At 38.0% G+C, this 23,027-nt stretch overlaps 1 protein-coding gene across 2 annotated transcripts; it reads left to right on the forward strand.

Moving 5' to 3' along the window:
* Positions 1-13,906: 13,906 nt before the first annotated feature.
* Positions 13,907-22,874, forward strand: SYT4 (synaptotagmin 4). 2 transcript variants are annotated; one of them, XM_054003204.1, is made up of 4 exons: positions 13,907-14,168; positions 16,905-17,719; positions 19,337-19,457; positions 22,456-22,874. In XM_054003204.1, exons 1-4 carry the CDS (start codon positions 14,135-14,137, stop codon positions 22,761-22,763), a joined length of 1,278 nt encoding a protein of 425 aa, XP_053859179.1. In that variant the 5' UTR covers positions 13,907-14,134; the 3' UTR covers positions 22,764-22,874. The 2 variants fall into 2 exon arrangements, with proteins under 2 accessions (XP_053859179.1, XP_053859180.1); XM_054003205.1 differs by having other exon boundaries at positions 16,905-17,713.
* The last annotated feature ends 153 nt before the right edge of the window (positions 22,875-23,027 follow it).

The raw sequence follows: 23,027 nt of genomic DNA on the forward strand, positions 1-23,027 counted from the left end.
AATTCACGTTTAACATTTACAGGAATGGTTTTGTGCTTTAATTCCCTAAATCTGAGACTCAAATTCCTGTACATAATTAAAGTTTTAGCATTCACAAGACAGCATGAGTGAAAATAGAGAAGTAGTTAGGTATCATTTTCTGATTCTGATTACATTAAGAAACCTGACCAACTGTACCCCTGTGCCACATCTGTTCCACATATAGATGTATAAACCTATCAGGACTTCTAAAATGAGAGACAGGTTCCAAAGGGTTGTTTAGAAACCACAGTATGAATTCATAGACTGCAAGGAATCAATCTGTGATGCATTTACATTGGTTCCAAACGAGACTCTGGATACGGGCTAGGCTGTGAAATTATTCCTGTCACCAGATGCTGTTTGTCTGCTTCTGTGCTCTAATTGCTATCAATAATTAAACACAGGTCTCTGATTCATATGCACAGAGGCAGAGATTCTTAAATTAAACATTTTAAAGTCGTTATAGTACATTTTATATGTTCAGCTAAACAGTGCACTCAGGCTGATTATGATTAAATACACTGATACGAAATTACATATTGATTCCATAAATATCAACGGATACCCAGAACAAATAAGATTCCTAGTAAATAGAAGGAACACTTTCATTTAAGATTACTAACAGACTACCAGAAACTAGCTTATATTCATTGATATATGTTGTACATTGAGCAAAAAGATGGCATCTCCCAGCTGACCTGCAGAAAATAAAAAATAATTTCCATCCATTTGGAAAACATCAAATTGAAAACAGTGGGGTACACCGAAGTTTGTGTGAGAGCCACTTGAAAATCCAAGTTTGAATGCAAGTGAATCTTACAGTTGTTAATCAGTCTGTGGTAGGCACGAGCTTTTCCAAAACTGTGTCCCCAAGGTCATTCTCACTCTCTTTAAATAGAATACAGTCTTCAGGAAGTGTGGAGAAAAAAAAAATGTGATCTTTGAAGCTGTGTTTACCCTTTGGCAGGGTGTTCAAGGTGATGACATATATTCTTATGATGATTGCTATTAGTCATGCTGCCATCCTGCACAAAGGTTTGGCACACTCTCAAACAGAGGTATGATGATGATGATGATGATGATGAACCATCTCTGGTGATTCACTCTTTCCACTCCAGCCACTGAGGTCATTGTAGTATGACCACGAATATCACATTTTCAAAGTGCAGATACTCTGATGCTCCAGACATTATTCATCTGCTTGTTCCAGACCTTTGGGACTGTTGTCCTCTGCTTCTAGAATCCCATGAGCTTTTTTCTGTGACTATTGGTCAGCATGAGACAATTTCAAACCACTCAAATATCACTTGGCTACAGTTTATTTCACTTACAATACAAGCTAAGTTGTCTTTTTGAAATCTGCATCTAGAAGTGAGTCACTTTTAAATTAACTTTCTTTGATTGTTTTGATAAGCTACCACTGAATAGTTCTGAGAAGGCACAAATTGGGAAGAGAGTCTTGTTGGACAGAGGTTACTGAAAGAGAATGATTTTCATTAGGCTTTGAAAGGCCCCATTCTGTTTGCAGAACAGCTCTTAAAACTAGTTTATCTGTTGCTAATAGAGTCCCAGAAGTGTTAGCTCTAGGGAAGTGTTTGAAAAAATTGTGTGACTGTAGTATAGTGTGTGTCATGACATTTTATAGACACTTCACCACTGTACACTGTGGAAATTAGAAGGTGACTTTCAGTCTGAGACATTGGCAAAAAAAGGTTATAAAAAATACATCATTTAAAGTTCTTTTACTCAACTCACACTTCCAATCACTTAGGTTCTCTTCCATAGGTTTTGTTATCAGAACAAAAACTGTCATTTTTTTGAAAAATCAATTCAGCTCCTAAGATGACCAGTGCAAATCTCCAGTTGTTTTTAGAGTCAAAACAGCTTCTGAAAGAAGCTGTTGTTGCTCAGGATACGAGATAATTTAACTTTATTGGTTGACACAACGTGGGTGCTTAACCATAATCATCAAATTGTCATTTGTCATTCTAGATGTACTAGAGGTTTATGTACTGATGCCTCCAGCTTCACTCCAAAAAAAGTAGAGTTCTCTCCGAAGTGCTGTGTCATGCAAGTCTCAGATTTCTAGGATATTGAAAATGACATTTATGTTGAAGAAAGCTGATTCATTGGCACATCTTTATGTGTTGCTGGTAGAGTCCCACAGAGGTTAATATTCATTAAGTACTTGGAAAAGGAAAGTGCCCAAAGTGTAGCATGTGTCATCACACAGTTAATAAAACTAAAAATCTTCAATCAGATGTTGTTTGCTGTTAGCTTGAATTTTGTATTGCTTTGCAATAGCTCTACTATACAAACAAACAAACAAACAAAAAATTGCCAGAAAAAATTTGCCAAATCAATTGCCACATTTTCTAATAAGCTGATATTATTTTCCGGAACAGCTTAGTAACCTGCTGAAAAGTTCAATTGACATTACTTACTTTAAGACCTTGTTTACAGCTGCTCACAGCTTTACAAGCCCATAATTCTGAGGACTAAAAAACTTTATGTACATATCATGCTTTGTGCACAGACTGTACACAAAACTAGACCACTCAAAATATTGTTGAAGTTTTTCAGCCAAAACAGCTCAAATACCTCCTATTATAAGCAAGCTAGAGAAATAATATTCTGTTTTGTTCCCAAAAAACTCACAGTTAAAACCTTAATAATGAAATAATTTTCCTTTCACATCTGTGTGTTGTAATACAGGCTGTGCATTTGGCAGGGATGTGGCCTTAGCAAACCAACTGAGCCACTTAAATTCAGTCCCTCCCTGGGAATTACTTAATGATGGAATTATGTACATGGGTTCCATATCTGTTCCATAAAGCTGATGTATCCTAGGGATCAGGCTCATGTAATAATACAGACTGCTGTTAGTAGGATTCCACCTCAAAAGCTGAAAGGGGAATAAATAGTAAACAAAGTAGTAGACTGGGAAGGAAAAAAATATAATCTGATAACTTAAATTAAGTCCTGTTTGCAATGGATGGATAGACTGATGACTAGTGAGCTTGTAAACAGAATTATTGAAGGTTGAAAAGTGAACTTACACGTTTGTAGACATGAAGAAAAACAGGAGGAATAGATACCATGAAAGCTTTGATAAACAGATTTCATGCATATTGGACCTACTCTTAGTGGTAGAAAGTCCACTTGGGGGCAAATCCTTTTCCTAACGTGCAATGAAGCACAAAATATGTTCCCTTCCTCCTCCTGTGCTTAGGACATCTCTAGTGACAGCAGACAGGTGAATTTTGTGATTTTTGAAAATAAGTAAGTTTATTATCCAGTTTTTCCTCACTGAGATCTGCCTGCCCTGCTACCTCTCTCTGGCCGCCCATTCTAGAGCTCCATTCTTATGAGTTAAAAGATATGCCAAGCTAATAAATATTTCTCCTTCAGAATACAAGGCAGAACTGTTATCTACTCCAGCACAAAACCTTTGTCATTTCTTCCCTATGCATCCTACTTGCCAGAGTCCATCTACTTCCTTCCCAAACCCTTCCCTAGAATTTTCCAAGTTCCTGTTTCTTTTTGGCCTATCTGTTGGACAAGAGGCACTACAGGGAGTGCAGTGAATGTGGTGATTGGTCATTTGCCTCTCAACCACTGAGTTGGTCAGGCAGAATATGAGTTGTTCAGCAGGCACGTGTAATCCTTAGACTGTATTTTTGTACATCTCAGTTGTGAGTACTTTAAAATATTTAAGATTTCTTCTCATCTCTCCAGTTTGGCTGATATTAGCCAGAGGGATCCAGAGTTATTGTGAGAAAGAGGACCGACAGAAAGAATCAGTCACTGAGACAAAAGTGATGCCATCACATCAGGTTCGCCCCCTTAGGAAATCAGACTAAAATGTTGGACACTTTTAGTATTAAGAAATTTGATTGCTCCCCCAGAGAATTTCCTCACTGAATCTGCCACAGCTTTCTTATATGATGGTGGACACAACACTTCAATCATCTAAGTATGATTTCAAACACAAAATGCAGTGGAACTGAGCTCTGGCAACTAGGCTGAAGTAACTCACGCTTGTGCTTTAAAAACACATAAACTAAAATATAGTACTAAGAACTCTGAAAACACGAGCCCTCTAGGACTGGTGTGAGACACTGAATTAGGGCAGACTCATGGCCTGAATTTTTCTTGCAGGCATTTAAGAAAACATTTGGGTTCTTGAAGTGACATTTGGGTGAAATTTTGAAGCTGAGGTATAGGAAGACAGGTCTGAAAAAACATGTTTACTTTTAAGTATTGTTACCTTGGTGAAGTGGGGATCCTTAGTAAGATATTAAGAATTAACAGATTCTGAATGTGTGCTTTGCTTTTAACTTCCAGTGATTTCTCAAAACAAAGTACTTAACTAGTCCTCAAAGAAAACCATTCCATAGTTTGGTGGTGGGATGGAAATGGTGTCAGTAGTATCACAGTCAGCCACAATAGTACCAGATGGAGGTTGTGGCTATCTGCTGGTGTAAAACTCACAGCTATATCCTTTCTGTTCTTACCAGATCCTACAGCCAAATTCTAAGCACAGCTTCACTCCTCTGTCTTCCTCATGCTCCTTATCATGGTTTTCACTCCTGTGAGCTCCATAAAGTTAATTCTGTCCTGATAGTATTTATATCATCCAGGAGTAACAATCTATGGTCACATCTTGAATTTAAGTTATTCTAAGAATACTTTTTGTTTCAAGTTTCCTGTGGATGCTCGAATACTGCATGCTGCTGTCACTTCCATCTTTGTAAACAGATTTTACATTAGACATTTTCCATTTATTTAACTGGATTGCCATTGGAAAGAAGATCACTGAGAGAAAGGCTTCCATTATGAGCAACAGGAAGTATATTTTTTGTGTCACGTTGTTTTCCAGAAAGATAGAGACAACTCAGTTTCTATTGAATTTCCTTAGGGAAACCGTGCCAAGCTGAATTCATGTGCATATGGCTAATTAGGCTGGGAACAAGCTTTCATTACTTTAATTGGAAAGTGAAGCTTTCCATGAAAGAGCCAAGCAAGTAAGACGAGGCTGGAGGGCCAAGGTTGATCTGTACTGATGTGCAATCCTCGACATGTGTCATATACTTAATTACAGTTTTTGATCATTATGTTGTGTATCATCATATTTTGTGCCTGTAATCCAAATGTCTGTTGTGTTTTTTCAGCTAGGTCATTCCAATGAAATATTGGTCTTTTCTTAAAGTGTCAGTTTGTGGGACATCTTGCAACACCTAGAATGAAGGTCCTGTGGGTTGATGTAATCTCATAAAATACTTTGAAGGGTATAAATATCCACAAAACAAGCAAATCCACTGCACAGATAATCCAGACTCCAGCATGTCTGAATATTGAGTGCAGTAATGAGCAAGATGTATGAGCATGATGAGCAAGATTTGTGTACCTATTAAATTCCAAGATGAATATTAAGAATTTTCCTCACTAAATTCTATTAATACAGGATCTTCTTGTAATAAGCCCATTGGAAAGAATTCAGGGAACCTGCATAAGCCTATTGATATTTCCAATTCTTATGATCTAATGAGAAAATTCAAAAATATTATTTGAACTGTTATCATTAATACTGGAAAATTTAGGAGAGTTTAAATCTCTCTAATCAGGATGTTAGTGACTGTCAGAAACATAAAGCAGATGGCCCACGGAAACTCTGGGCATCATTTGATAGCATAACAGTGGAAGATATTTTTATCTGCTACCTATGGAAATTAAAAACAAAAAAAAATGCATACTTATTTTCTGCTACTTCTTATTGAATTAAATGAAATGCATTGTTCTTTTTTCTAACAATATGTCTTCACATCTGAAACCTTTTTAACCCAAAATCTTGTGAGAAAATATGGAAAATAACTTTGATTATGATTTTCAGCAATTCAAACTCTGTCTAAATTTCAACATAGAATGTGTAGAGTGTTCCTTTCCTATTTTGTCTGTCTTCCTTTTTTTTTTTTTTTCTTTTTTTAATATTACAGCAGTTGGCTCCTTTAAACTTATCTGCATGATGTGAAAGCTCTATCAAGCACTCTTCATGTTCTCAAGAATCCCTAACAAAAGCAGCACTTGAGAAGTGATGCATACCATATTAAGCAGAAATTCAGTGGAGCAGAATTGTAGTTGTAGATTCCTCTCTTGGATTGTCAGCCTCTTGCATCACTACATTATTAATTTTTTCATCCTTGCTGTGCTACAGAGCTGAACAACCTATTTTCCTCCTTTCTCTCCTTCTCCCTCCCTCCTTGTGTTCTGCTTTTGAATTAGTTTGCAGCGAAATTTGTACAAACTCAGGCTTCAGGTTTTATCATAGTCACATTTCAAAGAACTTTAAAGACGTATTGAAGAGAAAATCTTCATTTCTCTCTGTTACTGGTCAATATGTGAATGATTTGGACCCATCAGCCTACAGGATGTATAGTGGAAAGAAACAGAGACATAAGGGAGGAAGGTACCCAATTTCTTCCAGCAATGAAGAATTGAACCCCTCACAATTTGGCAGATTCATATGGATGAAAAACAAAGAGCTCCAAGATGATCACTTGAGCTCATATACTTCAATCTTCATAGCACTGATGTAGAAATAATTTGGCTCAGAAATCCTAATGCTATATTTAGTTAAATGAAAGTACTTCTCATAAATGCTTTTATCTCGATGGTGCACTTGGTTTTCATCTAGAATTTCCATTTATTTCTGTAGCAGCTCCAGAAGCCCCACCCCACCTTAAAAAATTTAGATTTTACTGACACTGTTTTTCAATTTTTTACTTGATGTGTTTCTCTTCCCCAAAGAGCACACACTGTGTCAGGGAAACATCACTTGGAACAGAGAGCAATATGTAACAGCATGGTATCAGATTTTCAATGAATTTTGGGAGTATACTTGATCTTTAAAAACTAAGCTCCACACATTGTAATATTAATTTGTATGCTTAAATTGAGGTATGTTAGTTTTAAGAACTTCAGTCAGAGCTTTCACATCTGATGAAGACACACACTAAGTGCAGAATATTTGGTATCAAATATTTACTTGTAGATATGGATTTTTACAGGGTTTTGAAAGATAAAAACCCTCTTTCTTCTTCCCTTCCTCTTCTTTTTTACTGTGACTACAGTTTTCTCTATCTTATGAGTGTTTCATCTGTGCAGAATAGCAAGTGCTGCAGCATTTCCACAATTAAACTCTGTAAATGTGAACAGTAATACCTTTGCTGAATCGTACCAGGTAATCCTTGAAGCCGAGACAAAAAGCAGTCTTAAGAGTGAAATTCGTATATATTGCATTAGTTGCCCTTGCTAAATCCTCTCCGTATTGCAGAGCCTTTAGTTTGAGTTTCAGAGAATTTCTCCAGTGTTTGAGCCTTTAAACATTGAACCTCCTGCAGGAGAGAAGAATTTGCACATGTAATATTCAGCTGCCATTGGTGCTATGACAGAGAACTGCTTGGAATGAATATGAGAAAATGCATTTCCATCCTTAGAGGATTGATCTAATGTTCATGCTGCATATTTATTTTCTGACCCAGTATATTATTACATTGGAAAAATATCATTAGGTACATTTCTAATTTTAAAGAGTGTTGTTCAGGATATTTCCACAGGAAATAGGAGCACAGGAAAGATTTGAACCTGGTTATGGTGGAATGCTCCAGTCTCTGATGTCCTACAAGGAAATGGGGCTCTCTAGATGCTTTTTTTCTGGTGCTTGCTCCATCAGTCATGTCTAAGGAATTGATACAAAACAAGTGCTAAGCAAGGAACTAATTGCCTCACTTCTTCACATACCAGGGCAAGCATTTTTGACCGTGGCCAGAAAAGAAAACATCTTACAGGAAGTCCTTCTTATTTTTCTAAGGTTTCTCAAGAGGTTCACAGTCTTAAACATAAGTCCATCAGAGTCTTGAAGGTTTGAATTTTATATTAAAGTTCATAAAACTGGAGTTAGGTGAGATTTAAGCCTTAAACCTTATGGGTTTGCATAGTTTTCAGTCCTCATATTTATTAATTAAATAAAAACCATAAAAGGCCTGTTTGTTAATTAAGGATGAAATTTCTAAAAAAAATCTGAATTACTTAGGTAAGAACTTAAAATTAAATTGAGCCTTCTAATACCATAATACTTCTCCAAAATCTCAGCCTGTCCTTCTCTAATAAAACCTTTTTTCTTTATTTGAGTTATGCTTCAACTGCTAAATAACAGGCAAAAGAGATCCATGACAAAAATAAGATTCTGATTCTGCCTCCTATTTTCAGCACAGTTGTTATCAAAACCTTTACTTGAAGAGGAAATGAAATTTCTTTTCCTCTACAGGCAGAGGTTACTAATATGAAAGAATATTCTATCTGCTGTGGTATTTATAGACCTGGCTGAAAGTGTGAGAGTTGTTCTGACTCACCTAGACTGCAGAGCCTATAAAATAGACACAGGCACAGTAGTTTTACCAGCTCACACATGAACCTTAACACATTAAAACCAGTAGAATCTGGCTGTTAACAAAGTGAAACTGTCAATTGACATGATATATTTCCTGGAAAAATTAATCTTAAAAATAAAAAAAATAAAGTAAAAAATGTCATAGGGATTATTAGTAGGTGCTGCCTCCAAAACCAAGGTCTGCTTCGTGACACCACAAATGTGCCAGTAACCCCCAGAGACCCCAGATTTTGAGGCACTTTGGAAAGACTGTGAGTTCCAGTATGTAGAGATTGAAATAAATCTGAAAAAAAATTAATGGCAAAAGTGAGTGCTTTCCTTTTTCCCTTTCTTCATCCACCACGTAGAAGTGCAGAGATAACTTAAAATGAAAAAAAAAAAAAAAAAAAAGGAAAACAGAATAAATTTAGTTGTATGCTCACAAAACGTTGTGCAAGCTGCCCAAATTCTGAAGGCATGGAAATACTGGATTTCCTTGGAAGAACCTTGTCACCAATCAAATAACCAGTGTTACTTTCTTAATATAAAAATCACTGTTAAATTATTGAAATTATATTCTTCACTCATTTTTACAATTCTATCAAGACACTGGACACAGTGCAATTACAAAGAAGAAAAATACTAGGTTTGTTTTCTAGCTAATGAGAAAATGCAACTGTAGACTCCTCACATAGCCTTAGGAATGGAGGTCAGACCTAAAACTATCATATCAAACTTCATCCAACCTGGCATTGATGACTTCCAGGTCTGGGGTATCCACAACTTCTCTGGGCAACCTGCCACAGTGATCCCTGGGGCATGACTGAATTTCATGTTGAAAGCATTAATGTACATTTCTACACACCTGTAGATGAGCTAGGGGATTGCCTCAGTTGCTTAAATGACACAGTATAATTAAATTTGAGGCAGGTTGTCAAGACCAACCATTGTCGCAGGCACCTCTACCGCACCTTCTTCTGCTGCTCCAGATCTGTACAGCTGTCCTGTTCATCCTTGTATTCACTAGTTCTGTGTGAAAGTTTAGAGATTTAGTGACTCTAAATACATGTTCAGAAGCAAGTCCACCAAGTCCCAGAGAGGGAAAAGTTCATCTCTAGATTTGTAGGCCTGAAATTCAGTGGATGGGCTAGAGGATGATTCAGTTACCAAAATACATACCTCCTGTGCCATTTCAGAAGCTCTGTGGTATCCAGTGTATCCATAAGGGACTGGTAAATACAGTCCAGAGAATGTACACCATTCTGCAGCAGAAACTGGAAGCCATGCTGAAGTATTTCACTGTAGCACTGAACATTAAAATGCATGAAGATGAATTCAGTAAAAACCTAGGGAAATACGTCATAGGGCTAAATAGGCAGCAAGGTGAGTCTTCAGGTGATAAGTCCAGGGTTCTGTGTGTGTGGCACTCAAAAAGATGCCTTTAGGCATTTAAGTAGTGTCAAAGGCGGAGAGATGAGACAGGGAGGGATGCTGGCCCCTTTCTACTGTCTAATTGTGGAGCTAACTGAAATGGAAATTAAGCAGAGTATGACTACCTAAATCCTTTGTAGATCCCTTTGAAGTTGTTTGACTTTCAGAGTGTTGAATGTTCTTCACTTCCCATAATCAGGGACTGATATCGGTATTCTTGCTGAGGTTTTATTTTGTAAGCATGGCTGGAGGGCTCGATTTTCATAGGTGCTGAATAGTATTAATTAATGTCTGTAGTTTGGCACCTGGCAACTGCAGAACTCAAAATGATATACTATTTCTGAAAATGTGAAACTGTCTTTAAGCCCCAAGGAAACATTCTACAGAGATGGAAAAGGGCTATTTTCCCAGTTTCACCTCATACATATAAACGTCTGAGTTTTATTTTTAGGTGTTGTCTGACTTTGGGCGAGTGGGGGGGAACTGGGTGGACACTTATTTAAAATAGCTTGGGTTTTTTTTTTTTCCTTTCTTGAAAGGAAAGGATTATGTTTTCTTCATACATAGGCATGGGAATCTGAAAAACAGCAACAATTCATTTGCAGGTGTGGGGACCACCTTTTCCAGCCCTATATGTGTGTTTGGGGACTCTCTGCTTTGGGAAGTGTACAGTCTCTGTCACTTAGCAACCACAGTCCCTCTTCTTGGAGTAGCAGGAGAATGCTCTGCGCATGCATGTGCACCAGTAATCTGGTTTTCAGACCACAGAAGGTCCTGTTGTGATACAGTCAGCCAGATAACATACTGTGATATTTTCCAGATGATCAATCCATTTCAATTCAGTGCAGGCAAAATCTCATTCAGCTCCTTTTAATGTTCTGTCTCTGCACTGGAAGTGTTTGAGATCGTTGTTTGCTGGAAAAAGGAAAGGAATATTACCTGGGCAGTGAGCTCCTAGCCTCAGTTTGTACCGAAGAGCCTGTTGCAAACTGCGAAGTATACACAATGCTGCCTTAGAACAGAGTGAAATGTGGAGAACTTACAGCCGCAGAAATGAAGTCATTACTGTTTTGCAGGACAGAAAGGCCATCACTTAATTGGTTAAGAAACACACAGGGTTCACACTATTTTCTCTCTGGATACTTGTCAGAAGTGCAATGAATCAGCGGTGGGCTGGTTATGTATCCTCGTGCTTGTAGTACCTACAGGGGTGCACGTTCGTCATCCAGTGCTGATGGCTCTGAGACATACACTAGATGGTGCTTGCACAACGCAGGCAGAAAATGTGTGTCTGTCTCGAGATGTGTCAGCAGCTCAGTGCTCCACCCCCCCCCCCAAGTATTTTCTGTGATGAACATTCCATTCCATTAAGTGGAGTCCTGTATTAAATACAGAAGGTTCATGTGTGACGTAAAAAAATATTCATTTGCTATTTTGCTGATCAAAGCAATAAAGAGATAAAATGACTACATTTCATATCTATAGATATATTTATTCATGCTTCTGTATATACACAGTCTTAGCAGCTCCAAGTTTCTAAAGACAGAAACTTGTTGTTGTGAAACCTTTTTTATGTCACCTTTATTAAAGTGATGCACATGAGATGAAAAGAAAGGCTCTCTACGCTATGTTTGTACAGCACACAAAAACACTCAAGTCTTAACTGGTGTCTAAAACCTACCATGAGCTGTCACAAATTTCTGAAAAGGATAAAAAAAAAAGAAATAAAAGGACACATATCTTCCCCATTTCATCAGCATTGTCCCAGAAAATAAAAAGAAAAGAAAAAAAGAAACCACTGAATGCTAAAGGGAATTATTCCTGTGAATTATTAAAATAAAGTACATATTGTGTAAAAGCTTTTTATATATCCCTGGGACATATGAGAAACTAAACAGAAGAAAAACAGAATCAATCACTTTTATCATTCTGTGGGGTCTCTAAATGATGTATATTTCGACAAAGGAAGTCTTGGGGTTTACTCAAAAAAAAAAAAAAAAAAAGGAAAAATATAAAGATTCAATAATTGTTGACAATAATTCAAGTGTCAACATAATATTTATACTCAGCTCAAGCAGGATAAATGTACCACCCAGATATACTATATATTGATTCTCAGTCCTTTGTTTTTAAAGTCCAGACATAATAATTTACAATAATCCAATAATCCACTTATACATGTTTATCTCAAAATTTTTTTAGGATTTTGTTTATTCCAGTCAAGTCTGAAGGTTCATATACTTGGAATGTAGTCTAAAATCAAATGTGGTTGCTTTCAGTGTCCCCACATTTTGAGGAGGAGGCTGAGGGGGAACATTATCACTGTACACAACCATATATAAACTCTGTATATTTCTTATGAGAAGCAGCAGAGGCACTGATCACTTCTCTGTGGTGACCAATGACAGGACATGAGGGAAAAGCCTGAAGCTCAGTCATGGAAGTTTATGCTGGGTGTCTGGAAAAGGCTCTTCCCCCAAATAGTTCCCCTGGGCACTGGAAACAGGCTCCTCAGGACAGTGGTCACAGAACCAAACCTGGCAGAGTTCAAGAAGCATTTTGACAATTCTCTCAGGTGCACAGTGGGATTCTTGGTGTGTTCTGCTCAGGGCCAGGAGTTTTACTTTGATGATCCTTGCAGGTCCCTTCAAACTCAAGATATTCTATGATTCCATGATCTTCCTACTTTAATTTTTCTAAAATCCCAAGAGCTTCACTGACTTCACTGAGAATGAAGAATGTGTGTTGAAATGGGGCAAGACATACTAGCTTCCAAGTGGCTGACCATGGAGTAAGGTCACGCCAGACAATATCTGCATCTGGATTTTGTTATTTAGAGAAGCAACAGCACCTGTTTCCCATTTATGCAGAAGAATTAGCTCCAAACCTGGCTGCTATACTTCCATTTGAATCCAGGAGGAGTCAGATGCCAGGTGCTGGCTTTTGCAGCTCTGTTTCACAAGGAGTTAGCTTGGTTTGTTATACTAAGCTTGGTTTATTATACACTGTAGATGTTCTAGTTACAGGCAGCCCTGCTTTCTCGTCCTGTTCCCCTCACATTTCTCCTCTCTGCCACACTTCCCCTGTCTCCCCACCACATTCTCAGTTCACACTGGGAGACAAGACATCTAAACCAGTAAAATCTAGAAGTAAAGTCATCTCTTTCCCAGACCTGCAGGAAGATCAAGAGGATTTCCAAACTGGGGGCTGAATGTTTATGAAGGGGTGGATGTTGGGAGGAAGCAGGGAGGAGGCACAGGGGCAAGTCACATCCGGAATTTCGTGACTCAAATTCAGTAAATGCATCACGTCAGTCATAGGAAAAACGTGTGCCCTGCAGCTGGAGCCAAGGTGTCTGGACTCTCTCAGGCTGGCAACTCTTTCACGTTGTTGTTGTAACATGCACAGCTGATGGTTAATTAAGCAAATAAATATATCTTACCCTGGCAAAAGAGGCACACCCATGTCTCTCAGAGGGTGCACTGAATCACAGACATTGTCATTTCACTGTCTGTGTCCGGTGGAGGGGTGTGTGGGGGAGCTCATAACCTGCAGCAAGGCAGTTAAAATAATCGATGAGTGTGTGTTCAATCCCAAGACAGGGACGGGGAGAGGGGGAGGAGGAGGGTGTAGGAAGGGAGAAAGAGAGACAGAAAGGAAGGGAGGGAGGGTGTGGTGGCTAGGGAGGGGGGGAGGGAGGCGGGAAAGGTGCTGATTTCAGCCCTGTAGCGTCAGGATTGCGTCAATTTGGGTTTCAACCACGTACTCAGTCTCAGAGCAGAGCTACTCAGAAGAGCCAAAACAGGAAGGGGGTTGCAAATCAGTGTGCAAAGGGGAGGATCGAAGGTTCCCCTCCCCCCTCTCCTCCAGTCCCGTCGCAGCCTCCTCCTCCACTGTCCCCACTGCTCTTGTCTCCGGGTTTTGGGTGTTTTTTGTTGTTTCCTTTTTTTCTTCTCTTTGTAATTTTTTTTTTTTTTTTTTTTTTTTTTTTTTAACTGTACTGGCAAAGACGGTTACCGTGAGAGCAGAGAGCCAGGAGACAGCGGGGCAGTGAGCTCAGTGCCCCGGGCGGGTCGCTTGGCATCCGGGGAGGCTGCTCCCGCATCCCAGACAGCGGCTCCAACACCGCGGACAGCGGCTCCAGCACCGCGGACAGCGGCTCCAGCACCGCGGACAGCGGCTCCAGCACCGCGGGCAGCGGCTCCAGCACCGCGGACAGCGGCTCCAGCACCGCGGACATCGCTCGCCACCAACATGGCTCCGATAGCGGACAGCCGCCAGCAGTTCGGTAAGCGCGTCCCGGCTCCCCGCACCCGATGATCCGGGAGATGCTCCCCTCCCCGGGAGAAGAGCAGCCTCTGCTGAGTCTCCCGGTGCCTCCCAGCAAGCAGCTTGTTGGGAGGGACCTGGTTTCTCCCCCAGTTTTCGTCAGGTCTCAGAAGTTGTGTGAATTTTCTTTCTTTCCCTAATCTCTCCTCCTTAGTCCCTCCCTGTTCCTCTTCCCTGGTAAAGTACCACAAGAGATGAAGAGATTTTTGTTAGGTGCGGTTTTGGATGAGAGAGGTTTGGGGTTGTTTTCTGTATCTCTGTTAAAGTAATGTACACCAAGAGTTACATGATGTAAATGTATCTTGTGCCAGGGAGAAAATATTTGTTCAAGTAATTCTTGAAATAATTATAATTCCTTTTATTCTTATTGTAGGTCAATCATTAGTTAAAGTGAAAGGACATTGCTAGGAAGATGAAAATACAGGATTTCAGTGTTTCTAACTGAACAGCTGCATCTTAACCAACCTGGTTTCAATGAGAATAACAAAGATGACAATGAACTTTTCAGTTTTGTCATTTCTATGCCCTGGATGTAGTTAGGTACCAGAAGTTTCAGAAGCAGTCATGTATATGCACTTATAAAATGCATACATAAGTTATTTTAGTGAGAAAAGCAGTAAAAGGGAACATTTCTGAACTCTGCTTTACAAATATTGACTCTAGCTTACATTACGCTTGCTTTAGCACTGGTTTGATTCAAGGATCATTCCACATTGACTTAGTGAAGAGACTCCAGATTTATATCACATAACTGGAATAATAACTTCTCCCAGAATCAGTAGGTGATGCTTGCTATTAATGCACTGCCTTGAATGTTAACCAGTTGATCATGACAAAAACAAGAAATTATTTTTGTGACACAATTAGTTGTAAATAAAAAACCATTTTAGTTACCATTTCATCTTCTTTCCTGTTCTAACCACTTGAGGTTTCTAACCACACTTGTGACATCATGCTTGTCTAATTACTTATTTAAGAAAGAAAATTAATATTTTAAACATCAAATTGATTCTACCATTACTTTCAGTAGTTATAGAATTAGAGTATAATATCCATTACTATAAAAAGTCTATTATCTCATGAGAAAGTATTGCAAATGTACAAACCATTCTTAAAAGATATTAAAGTATTCTGATTAGTTTTCAGTCACTTTTGGCTTTCTATTTTATACCATATATATTTAAATTTCTGCAGCCCAGGGAATTCTTGAAACTCAAAACCACGTGCTTAAGTTAGGAAAAATACTTTTTGATTATGTATATGGTTGTCAGTCATTTCATTAAGTTATTGCAATTAAGTATATAGAACAGTACAGCTTGTAGTCATCAGGAAAGTTGTCATAAAAAATTAATAGCCAGGCCTGATCCTTTCTGAGCTGGAACATTATGTCCTACTTTGCTCTAATAGTATTGTTGTGGATTTCTTTTTTCTGAATCATCACACTAAAAAGCAAAGGTGTATTGGCAGCACATTTATCTGCTCAGCTTTTGACTGGATGAAGCTGATTTAGTAATACAGGGGCACAGTTTTCCTTTACTCCTCCAGAATGACCAGAGAGAAATGGAACTGTTACATAATTGACTTTATGCATAAACAATGTCACGATATTAATATTCTAGTGTGCATCCACTGTTGCGGGGAATAAAGGTTAAGCTCTGATTGTTTCATTGTGGGAGGTTTAAACTCACTTAGTAATGTTAGTTATGGGCAAAATTGGATTTCTAATTAGTTGTGCTCATTTACCCTTCGATGCCTGCTTTGAAGGGCTAATGATACTCCATATGTAAATAATATATCTACTTGGCAATGGAGGTTGTAACCCTTGCTCAGGTTTCTCTTTATTCAGTGTAAGTATAGCATTCATATTAAAACTGTAGAGAATTACGTTTCAATGTTTTTTCTTATATACTCCTAAGAAGTACTGACCCTTTCTGTAAACTCCCCATAAGCTTTGCTTCAGTGTCTTGAATGTAAAGCTTAGCAGTTATCAATGATAACAAAATTTTTTCAGCTTTGAACTCATATGTGCTACCTAATGTCACATCCATCTGGAAAAGACACTTGCTATATAATTATTCTAAATTTTCTTGATAGGCTTCCTCCTGCAAAGTATTGAAAATCCCAGTGAAACTGTTGAGTGCTATAACCTCCAATTAAACTCACTTCTTTCAAGAGATACCTACAGGCAATTATGGGATCAGACCATAAAAAATTGATAATTGAGTGCACAAAGTACTCTAGGAAACACTATGGAAAGCAGATGATGTATCTATAAGTAATATATATTTAGAGTATGTTTTAGCTAACCAACAAACTTCCATAAACCCAAAGCTGAAAACAGCTGATAGCTGGTATTATTCACAGACATATGAGCTCAAAAACTACACACAGGGGGTTGAGACAGCAGAGAAATTACGAACAGTGATTATTATTAGGCTGGGAATAGTATTTTCCTCCCTAACTCTCCGTGTATGGAAAAATACTAGCATAACAAGCATGCCTCAGAGTGGGACTGCACGCTGGTGCCTGCAGGTGGCGAGCAATGTGTACAATGCAGAGCACTTCCAGTCTGTCAATCCTGCTGATATCACCATCTCATACCAGTTTGTTTTGCTAAATTATTGCTTTATTAAATATCATGCAGAATTCAAGGTACTGCTGCTTATGTGCTTGTTGCTGTTTATTTAATTTGCAGATGAAATTCCTACAGTGGTTGGAATCTTTAGTGCATTTGGCCTTGTCTTCTCTGTCTCCCTCTTTGCTTGGATCTGCTGCCAACGCAAATCTTCCAAGTCCAATAAGACCCCTCCATACAAGTTTGTCCATGTTCTGAAGGGGGTTGATATTTACCCTGAGAATCTCAACAGCAAGAAGAAGTTTGGAGCAGATGATAAAAGTGAAGCAAAGAACAAATCAGCAATGCCAAAGAACTCTCTCCATCTTGACCTGGAGAAGAGAGATCTAAATGGCAATTTCCCCAAAACAACCACAAAAATGCAGGGCTCTCCAGATCTTGAAAATTCATCTCCTAAGCACTTTGCAGAAAGGAAGAAAGATTCGGTGTCCCCTGATAGCTTAAAATCCATCACTTCTCTGTCATCTGAAGATAAACAAGACAAGCTAGGAACTCTCTTTTTCTCCTTAGAGTACAACTTTGAGAAAAAAGCATTTGTAGTGAACATCAAAGAAGCTCGTGGGCTGCCAGCAATGGATGAACAGTCAATGACTTCTGATCCCTACATCAAAATGACAATCTTGCCTGAGAAAAAGCACAAGGTGAAAACCAGGGTGCTGAGAAAAACCTTAGATCCAGCTTTTGATGAGACTTTTACATTTTATGGGATCCCCTACAGCCAAATTCAAGACTTAACGCTTCACTTCATGGTCTTGAGCTTCGACAGATTTTCCAGAGATGATGTCATTGGAGAAGTCCTCATCCCCCTTGCTGGAATTGAACTCTCGGAAGGAAGGCTGCTAATGGACAGAGAGATCATCAAAAGAAATGTTAGGGTAACATCTTTTTTATTCAAAGTTTGAAAATGTGATAGGGTTAGCTATGATTCTTGTGTAGTGCTGCTGCTATCTTGGAAAGAAAAGCCAAAAAGCTCACCATGCAATTCCTGAGATGCTTTCCAATGGCAGTGTGAGGAAGCCATTACACAAATTACATTTTTCCTAATGGCAGTGTGAGGAAGCCATTACACAAATGCAATTAAAAAAAAAAAAAAAAAAATTACAACAAGCATGTTGAGAGAAATTGCTAATGCCCTAAGCTCTAATTTCTTATTCATTTGGTCCTGCAGGCTTGAGTGGACCAGTTCCAGTTAGGTCAAGCAGATTCAATCCCCATAGATTTGTTTTTATTTGCTTTTAAATGAAAGAATAAAAATATTTATGTATTATTCCCTTTCTCCTCCATCCCCTTTTATATTTTATATTATTTTTAAATCTTACTGAAGTCAATGGAAATATCAGCTGCATGTGTTGTGTAGCACATTCTTAGGGAATGTAGGTTGTCTTTAGTTAGGGAAGTGGGACCTGCTAGAGACCATATTGTTGATGTTGTAGCATGTTCTTGTACATTGGTGCTGTCATCACCTTGTCTCTCATGAATTGTGATAGAGACTGCAGCTTTACTAAAGGTAGCAAGGGTGAAGCCATAGACTTGCTGGAGTTACCAACAAAACTTCCTGACTTTACTGGGACAAAATATTTAATGCTGTGCTGACTCAGCTCAGAATGTAAGGGTCGTTTACAACCACCCCAGCTGAACCACAGAAATGCACAGGCATCACACACACATCTCTTAAATCTCTGCTAAAGGAAGTGGAATGTGTATTGACTTTCAGCATGATTGGTTTCAAATGACAAGCATACTGCCAAATAAAATAAATATCTACTAGGCAACATACATATAACCAATACTGTTATTTTGCAATTCTATCACTATATGGCAACAAATATGTCACCAATCATTTGTTGATAACTTATTGGATTTTCTGGTGTATGAGGTAATATCTTCTCTTGTCTTCCTTGCCTTCCTTCTCCCTTTGAAATAAACTACTCCTGCAAATTCAAATCAAATAATGATAGAGAAAATCTTTGATCTCACTTTTATTTCATGTATATTATACTGCATTAGAGAGTGTCAAGGGATAAGACTTCTCTGACAGTTTGAATCCTTCCTGTTTAAAATTCTTTACCAAATATTTTTTCTTTACTTGTACTAGATCTTTTTTCCCCATTATATCATGGAATTTTGCTTTGCTTAAGATAGCAAAACTGAGATTTTTTAGCTGAGATTTTTTTTTCTCAGGATTTCATTTCTACTCTCTAAAGACAGTGATGTCATGTCAATTTATATTGCCCATTTATTTTTTAATTTTATTCAATCTGATAACCAATCACAGGAAAAGTTATATAACTAATACAGAAGGAAATTATAATCACTATGTAAATCAGAATAGCTATATATGGTATGTCCTTTTACACAGCTTCAGAGCATACACTTCTGTGGCATTTCATAAACCTCTTTAACTCTGGTTTAAAACTTGGTCAATATAAATGCTTTAAATAGTTTTGTTTTGTTTTGTTTTGTTTTTTGTGTTTTTCCTTTAATTTCCTCAGAAATCATCTGGTCGTGGAGAATTACTGGTCTCTCTCTGTTATCAATCTACAACAAACACACTCACTGTCGTTGTTCTAAAAGCCAGGCATCTACCTAAATCTGATGTGTCAGGATTATCAGGTAATGGTTTTAATAATGAATATGTCCTAAGAATATAAAACAGAATGGCAAAAGACAGCTGAAATATGGCATTTCAAAGGCTAAAAATATTCCATACATGCAGAAATGGTGTTTCTATTATTTACAGCCTATTCATTCAATTCATATCTAGGTCAATGCTTCATTTCCAGGGTATGTATTTTACAAATTTGTTCTTCAATCACATCAAAAAATGGTGACATCTGTTAGCAGTGGAAACCAATGAGTTTTATGATTGTCTTGAACAGAACCCATCTGCCATAAGCGTGGGATGTTGTTTGCAGATACCAAAAGCTTTTATTTATGACAAAAATGGAGTTTATTTGTAGAAGCTCAGTATTGAGTGAGATCATCATATAATTTATCTCAGAAGAAAAGCATCCTCTTACCTCTGTGTAGAATTTGGCCCACTGAGCACTAACATTTTTTTGGCAAGGTGAAAAGGTGAGCTCTGCCAGTACTGGGAGGAGGCTGCGCCATGACACACAAGCTTTATTGTGAGCCAAACTTGGGGTGCGCTAAGAGGGATCAGGTTTTATGCTCTCTTCTCCTTGTCTGCTGCCATATCTCGTTCAGTGGAACCTCCTCTGAAGCCAATTCTAGAATTGCACATAGAAGACACATTAAGGCTATATAACATAATAACAAGTATAAAGTTTAATGTCCTGTATACAAGACTGCCACACAAAAACAACAGTACATAAAAAAGAGCTGTACTACCACATCTGCTGCTGTTTCTTTACAGAACTTACAGTCTTTCATTTCACTCAATATTATGAAAGAAGCAGAAGAGGAAGTAGTTTTGGGAAACATTGAATAATTATCACTGCAGCCAATAATGCAGTGTTTCTATTTCTCATACTGCAATTTGCCTGAAAAGTTAGCCTATCCTGAACCCAATTCAACAAACCTATAATTAACTCTCATCAAGTTCCATTTAAATCTTCCTTTTGATCTAAATTTTGTTCACGTATCAGAAGGAGAAATTGTGTATATGGAGCCCAACAATTTACTTGACTAAAAGAAAGGATATGTACTTTTAAAAACCAGCATCAAAGTCACAGGAGATAGTGGTGGCTTCATGAAGCCAGCATGACGACCAGCTGATCTCAACAGCCCTGCCTGCTGTTTTCCCAGATGGGAAAACAACTTGGTAAAAAAAGCCCTTCTAGTCACATCATCCACCTGGACCCTATGGAACATTGATTGTTTACTGCAGCTCTTACAAGTAAAGCTGTAAAATTTGTTTGCATTTCCTGCATCTCTCAGGAGAGCCTTGCTGACTGTAACGGGGATTTCTGCAGGCAGCCATGTTGCACCTAGACTCCTACTCCATTTAAACAGTTTTCCATTGTTTTCTACTTGTCAATAAGGCCAGGTGCAATAGATGTTTGGGTATCAGTAGCATACTGCACTCAGGACAGTCAAAATTTCCTCTGTGGCTTTCCCCTCATCCCAACATTAATCTTGGAAAAGGAGGAGAGTGAAGTGGTGTTTCTATGGGATAAAATAAACAATTCCACAATTCAACCTCCTTGTGAAGAGGGAAATTTTTTATACTCAGAAACTCTTCCATTTTCACAATCTCCTTGATTTCCTTGGTCACTGGGGCTGAGTGACCTTTATTAGCCCAATAAAATCAAGTGAAACTCTCTAGACTTATCCAGTAGCTGGTCAAAGGTGAGAGAAAACCTCCTCTGAAAAGAAATGGAAAACCAGTATGAATCCACTGGTTGATACTGATTTTTCTATTTCTAATGCTTGTATAACATACAATAATTTCAAAGCCAGTGAGTGTTTTTATTAAGCCCTGGTTTTGAAATGTTCATTATGGTAATAGAATATGAAAGTGAAGATGTTTCCATTACACCCCACTTCTGGTAGACTATTATCAGTTCAAGGAAAAACATAACTTCTACTCATCCAACCTTTTCAGTCTTGTAACTGTGACATAAAATGTGTAAATACTGTTCAGCTTTAGTATTACTTATTTTTAAAAAGTGTTCAGGAGTTCTCGATGATTAACTTGGTTAATTGTTTACATAAACGATCATGTTTGACTGGGTTCAGTAGAGAGCATTTTGTACTTCATCACTGCACCATGAGAACCTGGAAACAGGCCCACAATTTCACTAAATAAATGCCAAGGTAATAGAAAGGGTTGACTTTTAAAATGTCTCCTCTGAAAGAATAAATATGGCCATTATTGAAGAAAATAGCAATGGAACCTCACAACAATTAAATAATTATGATGAATGCACACACTCAAAGTTGGTTGGCAGCTAAAAATATGGGCATTTTCCCTTCCCACATTCAACAGTAGTACAGCACAGGTGTAAAGACAGATACACATTCCAACAGCAAACACATGCTTACGCTTAAAGTTTAGTGTCAAATTTGTTAAATAACAATTGGTGACCTCAATTTAGTCAGGTAAATTGACTTCTATAGGACCCCAGCAGAAATATCATATCCATTCTCTCAGTCCAACTTTTTTCACTCCTTTCTGAAGATTTTCTTTTCATGGGTTTGATTAGTGCTGATGGTTATACCCAAGCAGAATGTGTGAAAAGCAAATTTCTGTCACACATAAATGTGTAATGATACATATTTTTCAGACACCTTTAGAATTTTGTGCACTTTCAGACCATTTTTGAACGTGGTAAAGGTGTCGTTGGTTTCATGGACTGCAGGACAGAATTTGTCTCATGAAGGAAACATCTGTATTTGGTCGCAGTCTAAACTTCACTGCCTGCCTTGAACACAATTTTGGTGACCATAAAGGGAAATTAAAGGGGCTAATTCTAGTGTAAGGAAAAAAAATTAAAAATTGGATGAGAGGAATAATCTTTAATAACTTGATGCAACTACTAATTGTGATGCAATTATATTGGATAATTGTGGAATTTACCATAAATTACATCAAGGAATTTCTAAACACTGTTCAATAGCTGATCTGTGCTCTTTGTCTTCATTGCAGACCCTTATGTCAAAGTGAACCTGTACCATGCCAAGAAGAGAATTTCTAAAAAGAAAACCCATGTGAAGAAGTGCACCCCCAATGCAGTGTTCAATGAATTGTTTGTCTTTGACATTCCTTGTGAAGGCCTTGATGATATCAGCATTGAATTTCTGGTTTTAGATTCAGATAGGGGGTCAAGGAATGAGGTCATTGGCCGGTTAACCTTGGGATCTTCAGCAGAGGGAACAGGTGGAGAGCACTGGAAAGAAATTTGTGAATATCCTAGGAGACAAATTGCCAAATGGCATATGTTATGTGATGGTTAGCAGGTTAGAGAGGAGTTGGATCTTAAAAAACTATATATTTCCATAGGCAAGGAGCAGGTTTTTTTTCTTTGCTGTGTATAATTACAAGCTTTTAACTACAAAAAAAATTTTTTTTTCTTTTTTTTTTTTTTTTTTTTCAGAGGGGGCAGGGGGTTTGAAATAAACTTTAATTCAGTTATCAGAAGAGAAGGTAACTTAACTTTCACAGTAAATAATGGAATTTCTATTTCATTAAACTTTAACATAATTAGTTCAGATTAATAT

The sequence above is a fragment of the Vidua macroura genome, chromosome Z (assembly GCF_024509145.1).
Source record: "Vidua macroura isolate BioBank_ID:100142 chromosome Z, ASM2450914v1, whole genome shotgun sequence".
In the NCBI taxonomy this organism is placed as follows: Eukaryota; Metazoa; Chordata; class Aves; order Passeriformes; family Viduidae; genus Vidua; species Vidua macroura.